A 9162-nucleotide genomic window follows, 5' to 3' on the forward strand; every position below is an offset into this window, starting at 1 on the left:
CTTCTGCCCGCCCTCCGGTGGACGGCTTGTGCCTGGCGGAGTGCCGGGGTGGGAGGTGCAGCCCTGGCCCTGCCCTCCGACCTGTAGATGTGTCTGCAATGGAGATGTTTCTGTAGGTGTTCGGAGAACATCACTCGCGCTCTGTGTGTTTTAAGGGCCGTTAATCGTCTGTTTCCACTTCCGTTTGATATGGTTCAAGAATATCTGGTTTGTACTCTGGTATTTTTTGCATAGCAGCAAAGGGGATGTCAGTTTAACAAACTAGCATTGCTAATAGATGATAACTGTTGTCGTAAGAAGTAATAACTTGAAATTAAATTTTATATTGTCTATGGTTGAACATTTTCTCTTTTTTTTTTTTTTTTTTTTTTTAAAGGGGCACATGGTCCTGCAGCTGTAACACAGGAAAATTGTAGCCTGAGTGAAGAACCAGAAGGAAACCTCTTGAGTTGCAGTACATGCAAAAGACCATATGAACAGTCTACAAATGAAGAACACATTGCAAAGCGTGTAAAACATGATGAGGTATACTCAGTGCCAACAGTCAGTGAAGATAAATTTTCGTATATGGGTAAGCCCTTTCATTATTCATGTAATTCTTTTGAGTTCTTTTTACTTTTTTTTTGTAAGTAACAAATGTAACTATTAGAAAGTTTTTAGGGAAGTTTGTGTACAGCCACTTCAGGCCCAGTATAATATTGTTTCTTTTAAAAATGGAAATATGAGCCATTATATATTTATTCATGTTGTCTTTCAGTGTTATATTAATTGACTTTAATCAGTACAAACATATCATCTGGTAATTTTTGTGGTGACTTTAGGTATGCCTAGAGTACAGATTGTTTAAATACAAATGTAGCTGGGAGGTCTTAAAGTTGGCTTGAAGAGGCAGGAACTGTAGTGAGAATATGGAAAAGGAGGGAGGGCTTGGAGCAACCTGGTCTAGTGAGGATGTGAAGCTGCAGTGGGTTTTCTGGTGTTCTGCATTACTGATTTAGATGGCTTCTGTAGTTGACATTTTGAAGGGCTTTCTGGGGATGGAAGTTTGGGGGAGGTTTCTGCTGGCAGAAATTTCTTTCTGCTTGAAGAGACTACGTCTTTAAAGGAGTGCTTGAACTTCTGCTTTTTGTAATTCTTTTGCAGGTGACTTTGCAGTTGTTTATACAGATGGTTGTTGCTCAGGTAATGGACGTAATAGAGCACGGGCTGGAATAGGTGTCTACTGGGGACCAGGCCACCCTTTGTAAGTAGTTGGGTAGATTCTGAATACTAATATTTTTTGATTTATGTGTAATTTACAGTATTATTCTCCTCTTGCATATGAAATCCTGCTATTGAGACTCTTAATGATAGAGCTATGAAACTAGTGAGTTACTGAGGGGAAAAGAGAAATCATCTTCTCTAGGAGGTAAGAATGTGGGAAAATCATTTGGAAATGATACTTTAGGGGCTGAAGTTATAATAGAAATGATGAAGAAATTTTTAAAATAGTTATAGGTGTTCACAGAAGACAACAAAAGAAACTGCATGTTGTTGACAGGTCCATCTATGCAGGGTGCACTATACAGATAGAAGTTAGAGGTAAATTCTCCATCTTCCTTTATAAAAACAAAATTATTGTATATATTTTTCTAATGTATGATTATTGTACACCACTTTGAATATTCTGGTTAACTACTCTATTCATTCCTTCGGCACAGAAATACGAGTGAAAGACTTCCTGGACGGCAGACTAATCAAAGAGCTGAAATACATGTAAGTATTAAATGTCCTAAAATGCTTCTGCATGTTAGACCACAGCAGCACACCTGTGACTGTTTCACCTCTGGCCCTCAGAAAGCAGCTATGGAGCTGAGAGGGAAGTATATTAAATATCAGGAACTATGACTTGAAATAAATGTTCCTCTTCAAGTTCTATTGATTGTTTTGGTTTTCAACAAGGAGTAATTCACCTTGAAGACTCCAAAGTATCATCAGGGCAAGCACAGATACTTAAAACAGCCTTGCATTGGGAAAGCCTAAATCTACATTGTATCCTTTGTGTTTTTAATGTGTACATCTCAGACTTCGGGGTGAGGGTTGCTGAGTAGCAGTTAAGAGGAGATTCAACTTCTTACTCTGATAGGATCAGAGGATTGTAATCCTTGGATAAATATAGCCAAGAATTCTAGGCTTTCAGGAGTAACTTCTGTTGTTTCTGAGGTAAACTTCTGTTGGCAACAGCAGGTTTAGTCTTCCCTTTTCACCTCATTTTAATGCTGGTACTGCTGCTGTCCTGTACTTTGTTTTTGGAGATAAACTAAAATGGGGAATTGATCTCCTTAGTACAGGAAGTTCATTTTAGTGAGTGACAAGCAGAGGTGGTGGTGTGCCAGGAGTCAGACTTGTTGCTAGAGAGCTTTTCATCTCAATAGCCAGACCCAGCCACTTCTCTCTTCCTGTACTTCAAAGCATGAAAAAAAAAGCAGCAACAACAAGCCCCACACCTTTTAGGGGTTCCAGACTGTTGGAACTGGTATGAATCTTTGCTTTCCAAAGTTATGGAGAAAAAACTTAATGTGCAGTTGATAAGACTCTGATAGCTAGGAAAGTCAAGAGAGATGGTTGTGTGGTTGAGCATCAGAATGTTCGTGGGTTATTTTTGCCAGTGAAGCTTAAGCAGCTTCCTGTTTGCCTGGTGCATTAAGTGGTTGCCTGCATGCATAATTTTGGAGACTTCTGTTCCAGAACATGTTGATATTCATTGGTGGAGATATTACAGTAATATTCTTTGTAGTTCTGTGTTAGCATTGGGTGCTTTGGTAGTTTGGTCACATGTTTTTAAAATCCTGTTTTTAACTGCAATTTATTTAAATATTTTTAAGGCAGCCTGCAAAGCAATTGAACAAGCAAAGAGTCAAAACATCAAGAAACTGATTATCTACACCGATAGCAAGTTCACTATTAATGGTAAGTTAATAATTTTAGTTTTCCTGATTTTTAAAGACACACTGCACATGAACATACTGAGGCCTGGGGAGAGGGATATAAAGAAGAGGATGCATAATTTCGGTACTCTTGATGGAGGAAACCCTTCAGAATATTGCAGGGATCAATTGTTAAACTCATTAAATACAAGGAGAGACAAAAAGTGCCTGTTATAGTAAAGAATGACAAAAGTAACTAAAGTATTTTGGTCTTAAGGCATTCAGTATGACAGAAAGTCTAGGAAAAAATGTTGTGTGTGCTCTGTCAAGGATGTACTCAGAAAGTAACCAGAAGTTGGTGTAGTGACCCTGTAGGGTTGGGTTCAATTTTGTTTTATTTAGCTCGGAGAGGCTGTCTTAATAGGCAAACATGGAGTACATTCAAGTTTCCTTACTTTTTACGTGTAGAATGCACTTCCAAACTTTCAGGCTAGACTAGAAGACTAGCCAGGGGTAATATATGTTCAGAGTGTGTATTTAAGGTTCTACTTTAGCCAAAGATTTGGAAAATACTCCGTTTCCTAGAAATACTACGTGAAGCAATCAGTAAGACTTAATTTCTGCATAGCTCTTCCCCTTTCCTCCATATCTTTGTATTTTAATCCTGTGGAAATTCCAAACTGCATATGTATTTCTTTGTATTTCTGATTTTTACAAAGGGAGTACATGTTAGCTGTTTCCAGATCACTTTTGAGGTTTTTATTTTTTAAATAACTTTAAAAAAAACCCCAAAAAACATTATTGGAAGTTTTAATTGAAGATTAAATGTTGCTCTTTGACAATTCCTGTTAAACTTACATATGAAGGAGAAAAAGAATCTTTAGGTGCAAGGTCTTCCTCTCTTCGTTTTTACTTGCAGTTTACTCTTGCATTTTGAGTCCATTCTTGTTTAATGGAAGTTATTTTGTAAATATGTCTAAGAGTGGGGTTTTTTTTAAATATAGGAGAAGGAGGCTTGCAATTAAGTACAAATGAATGTGGTTTCATTTGTTTCCTAGTAAGTTTTGTGTCCAGAGTTGGTTATTCTCTGGTTTAGGTCTGTTTATCATGAAAGCAGTAAGGATGTCTTACATTGTTGAGACCAGCAAAGATTTTAATAAATAAAATATTTATTTAACAAGGAATACAGTAAATATTCTAGTCAGCAAGGGATGGCCAGAATGTTAAGTCTTGTTCTGTAGAAATCTGTTCATACGGTACTTCTCAAAAGGATTCTCTTTGTTATGCAGAATCCATAAGACATATGGCCATCTGTTTTCCTCTATGTGTGTCTCCTCAATTTCTCAAAACAAGTAAAGCCATAGATTTGTTCCAGCTTACTCTACTGTCAGGCAAATCCTTAGCTTCAATTTATGGAAGTTCATGTCATAATTTTGAGTGTAATGTGCATATAAGATTGTAGTCTTTAAATATCTGTTAGAGGAAAACATGGTTGAGTAATTCCAGTAACAATGGAAAAATACAATCCTCAAGACAGTGGTAGAGAACCCAACAAGAATATATTCTATTCATTATTTTTGCCTGACACTTTGTACAAAGCCCTGTTAAAAGGCTGTTTGCTCTATCTTGATCCTTGCTGGCTTCTTTCATAGCATTTTTATGGTGATGTTCCCTTTGCATAGGTATTACAAGCTGGGTTGACAACTGGAAAACAAATGGCTGGAGAACAAGTTCAGGAGGAAGTGTAATAAATAAAGAAGATTTTGAAAGACTTGATAATCTATCAAAAGGCATAGAAATTCAGTGGGTGAGCACCTCATTTCTTAATGACATCTTAAACACGCTTCTTGTAAAAACTTGCAACTATGACCAAAACTTAAGAATTTTTAGAGCATAATATTATTTTACATCCATAAATAAAACTATAAATAGAAGCTGCTTGTTTTGTTAAAATCAAATGAGCAACATAACCTAGCCTCTTGGACCTTTTTAATTTATTAAAATGCATATTTATATTTGTTTGCTGTTTCTTTTTGCTACTTAAAAATGCCTGCAGTAATTATTTCTAGTTTGTTAGTACTGTCAGCAGATGAAATAACAGCTCCTGGAAATCATAAGCTTAAAACATAACTGTCTTTTTGAGTCACAGCTCAATTTCTGGATTTGCTTTTCTGAACTCTTAAGATACTGGTTCATTGGCATAACTCAGTGACATGTGTGTCTGTCTAAATTGGGTATAATCCCAAGTGAACTAACTGTAGTTTTCTGTGCTTTTTACAAGAAAACTGGGCTCAGAAAGGTCTTTAAAATACCCATTTTTAAGTTTTTTAATTGTTTAGCTCTCCAGTGAAGAAGTAAAACAACTTCTATAAGGTATTCTTGATAAAATGTATTTTTCTGTAACCTTGTAGCATCAGTGTCAATTGTTGTAGGGGATGTCTCCCTCCCTTCTAAATGTTACTTTATTTGTGGTGTAAGACTACTAATTCTAGAAAGAAACCTTTGTAACGTTGTGTGGCTGCTAATGGCATATTTATTTGGCTTCAGTCTTACTCTGGAGAAAATAGGACAGCATAGGTCTTTAAGGTGCACTTTTTACATGGGAAGTCCATTGCAGTTAGTATTCCATTCATGTTGTTCTGTATTTGAGAGTTGACAACTCTAATTTAAAGACTGACTAGATTTTACATTATTACTACTATTGTCTATTGGGAAGAAAGTGTGAAAACTTAAGACCAAAGTTCAGCTGTCCTTAATGTGTTTTATGTAATATAAACCAATAGATGTTGTTGCTTTGTGCACATTTATTACATTTGAATCTCTTAAACTTGGGAAGACGTTTTATTTCAGGAGGAGCAATACATGCAGCCACTTTATCACAGTAATCACCTGAAGAGGGATCAGGTCCTCCACGAGCTGCAGAGTGAATATCTCCTCCAGTGTGGTCCTCCATGGGTGCAAACCATCAAGGCTGTTAGTGGCATAGGGGTCTGTGGCTTTTTGGGCAAAGATTAACTTAGTTTAAGCACTGAATACAGAGAGGATTTTTCAGTGTCCTCAAAGTAGAAATTTTGAGCTGGAGCTGTTCTCTGCATTTCTTAAAGGCTAGGCTAGGTGGTCCTTATTCAGTTCACTACTTCTAAAGATTATTTTCACAGTTTGTCAAGACTTTCCTAGAGGAAGGGAAACTGTGAGCATTCCTGAAAAGAACATTCCAAGGACTAAATATGAGGAGAGTGCCTCTAAGGAGTTGCTGCTACACTATGGAAGAAAAGTGTGTTGTGTGATCAATTTTTTTTTTTCTTGATTTCTTGCATATCTAATACTCCTATCTCTTTCTCCTAACAGATGCATATTCCTGGTCATGCTGGCTTCCAGGGAAATGAAGAAGCTGATAGACTGGCAAGAGAAGGAGCTAGTAAATAGATGTCCTCACGTACTGGGACTAGAGACTGTTGCAGTGGGAGGAAAAGTAGTAACATAACATCACAGTGACAACTCAAACTGCTGTAATTGTTTTGGAGTTGAACTTTGAACTGTACTTCTTTCTGGCTTGAAGTGTTAAATATATACCAACTTCTGGGGAAAAAAAAAAACCAACGCATTTTCTTCTATAGCATTTGTTTTACAGTCGAGTCAGTATTTAGTTGACTGGTTTCTCTCCATCTGACTGAAGAGCCGCCATCACTGTTTTTAGCTGTCTTGTAGACTTCTGAATTCACTATAAAGACAGACTTCTGAAAAAGTAATACTAAATCTTCATCCTAAGCATTCTGTATTTTCCTCTTAGTGAAATAAATTAATATTTTTTTTTACAGAGGTATATATATATAAACAGCTCAAGATTGTTGGAGGTGGGGGGACTTAAAAGTTGGTTGGTTTGGTAAGAGATCAGTGACATAACATGAAGATGTCCATTCATGTGCTTTGGCGTTCTGGCAGTAGCAATATCCTCTCTACCAATGGGCTTGTAACACTCACCTGTGCCTCACAGTATCATCAGGTACAGCATCTGTAGATTGCTTTATGATGATATGTACCATTGCAAGGTAACGTGAACAAACTAAAAAGCCAAATCACAAGAAAAATTGGAACAGTGAATTTTTACTGTTCTCTCTCTAACTGCTTATTGTCTTTGTTTCTGGCTTCATGTTTCCATTAAGTGATTATTTTTATGCCTACTGGTTCTCATTAGCATTGTTAGTTCCTCTTCAGTGTTGTCCCAGAGGTAGTAAGTGGCCATTTTACCTGAAATGGAACTAGAAGATGATAACCTTCTCAATGTCTTCCGGATGTCAAGTGTTTAACTTTAGTTTTTTCCAGTCAATGATGAGATTAATGGAATGGCTAATGTGCACTTGAATTAGAGAGTAATTACCAGTAATCAACACAGTTTTATTTTCTGTGTATCTATACAGCAAGAACAAACAGGCTTGATATGTTACCTTTGTCAAGTTCTCTGTAAGGTACCTTCATATCACAGAATGGTAGGGCTTAAGCTAGAAGTTACGGAATCTTTATATTTTTTTTAAGTTGCTCTGCAGAATGGCAGAGCTGCTGAAGCTTGATTTCTTAATAGTTCTCATGCATTATAATATCTTTACTGAGACAAAGTGTGAGCTCTTAGGTATTTAGAGTCACATGAATTGTGATGGAATGAAGAAAGTGAGGCTTTAAAAATTTGTTTTCATCTTAAAGCTGCACAGTAAAGTTCATCTAGGGGTAAGGAGGTACAGTGATTATAGATTTTTGCCTTCTGTGTCTTTTGTGTATATGCATGCAATTATCCATCTATTTATTTATTTTAGAAGTTTGGCTTGAAGGAAAGCACCCCATCATCCCTAATCGGATTTTTAGTTGAGGCAGGAGAGTGTTAAAAATGATGTACTGAAGAGGTGGCATCTAATGATCTGCCTATCATACATCTCTAGTTAAACGTGTAGATTCTATTTACTGTGTGGAAATCTGTATTTACTTATTTATTAAGCAGCAGCTTTGGAAAAAAGTGTAGATAATGGTGGATAAATCCTAACATCAGTGCAATACTGAATTTAAGCAACTTTACTACCTGAATCTTAATACGTAGATTACAATAGAAAATCTAATAGGAAAGAGTTTTATGCTAATTTGATATAAATGTTTATATTTTTCCTCTGGAAATTCAGGCCAAAAGAAGGCTGAAAGTTACAAGATAAAGACTGATTAAAGGATGGAAAGCAAGTAATACTTGTCAATGGGGGCTCAGGGACCCATAGAGGCTGTTGGCCATTTGAGTCATTATTTTCAGGGAAATAAAATTGTAGGAGGGTATTGGAATTTAGCAGCTGTGAAATTGAGTGGACTGGCGTTCAACTTCTGGCTGGCTTTGTATGTGCCTCTGCAACTGGATGTGGACAATACCAGTATTACATTGGTTTACTTGTAATGTTATGGGACATGCAATTAAATTTTATCCAGAATTGATAATCAGTTGTGCTTACACATGAATACTGTACATTGAAGGGATCTGGTAACATTTCTAAGATTCTGAGAAATACTGGTTAAGACAAGATGTTTTGATAAGTATAGAACACTTTATAGGAAGAAAAACACTTCAGGAGGGAATTTCTTTTTCAGCTGCTTCTCTCTATCCTTACATCATGTTTAGCTGGCTGTTGGTTTATTTGCTATATAGAATTGTACAGCCATATAGAACTGCAGAACTGTGGAGGCTGGAGGGGCCTGCTAAAGGGTGCCTTGTCCGTCGCGGTGCAAGCAGCTCACCCAGAGTAGGTTGCTCAGCGTGCGAGTATAGGCTGTGAGTAGGGGTGGAGACAACATGAATTTTCTGGGCAGCATGTTGTACCCCTCTTATTTTTTCCACAATTTATTTATTTTTTTAAAATCCTACTTTGTTTTTTATTCCCCCATGTTGCAGGGTTGCAATGCAGGTCTTTGCGGCCGAGCCCAGCAATGCGGTCAGAGCGTTGTGCGGGGGCAGCCTGGCTGCGAGCGCAGCTGCTGCCGCACTTGGGTGCGACGCGTGGGAAGAGCAGCACGGAAGGCCGGGGGCTGGAGCGGGTGCGGAGGGAGCCCCTTTGGCCAGCAGATCTGTTTCACAGCAGATGTGCACTGACCCTCTGTGCCCTTGAGCCTAAACCCATACACCAAAATAACAGCTGTCTCCCCTACCCCTACACCCTGCTCGGCACTTCTGAGTTGCAAATGGCGCCCGTTTAAAGCTCTCACCATAGGCGGGCTCTGCGGGGCCGCTCCC

General features: G+C 37.8%; 2 protein-coding genes across 2 annotated transcripts in view; both read left to right on the top strand.

Annotated features, from left to right (window-relative positions):
• RNASEH1 (ribonuclease H1) overlaps positions 1 to 6502 on the top strand; it is an 8688-nt gene extending 2186 nt beyond the window's left edge. Inside the window, exons 3-8 of the mRNA XM_009999245.1 lie at positions 377 to 571; positions 1144 to 1243; positions 1701 to 1755; positions 2865 to 2949; positions 4589 to 4713; positions 6255 to 6502. Coding sequence (XP_009997547.1) covers positions 377 to 571; positions 1144 to 1243; positions 1701 to 1755; positions 2865 to 2949; positions 4589 to 4713; positions 6255 to 6332 — 638 coding nt within the window. The 3' untranslated portion in view covers positions 6333 to 6502. The remainder of the gene's footprint in view (positions 1 to 376; positions 572 to 1143; positions 1244 to 1700; positions 1756 to 2864; positions 2950 to 4588; positions 4714 to 6254) is intronic.
• Positions 6503 to 6810: 308 nt separating this feature from the next.
• ADI1 (acireductone dioxygenase 1) overlaps positions 6811 to 9162 on the top strand; it is a 7286-nt gene continuing 4934 nt past the window's right edge. Inside the window, exons 1-2 of the mRNA XM_009999246.1 lie at positions 6811 to 6909; positions 8824 to 8949. Coding sequence (XP_009997548.1) covers positions 6811 to 6909; positions 8824 to 8949 — 225 coding nt within the window. The remainder of the gene's footprint in view (positions 6910 to 8823; positions 8950 to 9162) is intronic.

Source organism: Chaetura pelagica, unplaced genomic scaffold (genome assembly GCF_000747805.2).
Source record: "Chaetura pelagica isolate M959 unplaced genomic scaffold, ChaPel_1.0 scaffold90, whole genome shotgun sequence".
In the NCBI taxonomy this organism is placed as follows: domain Eukaryota; kingdom Metazoa; phylum Chordata; class Aves; order Apodiformes; family Apodidae; genus Chaetura; species Chaetura pelagica.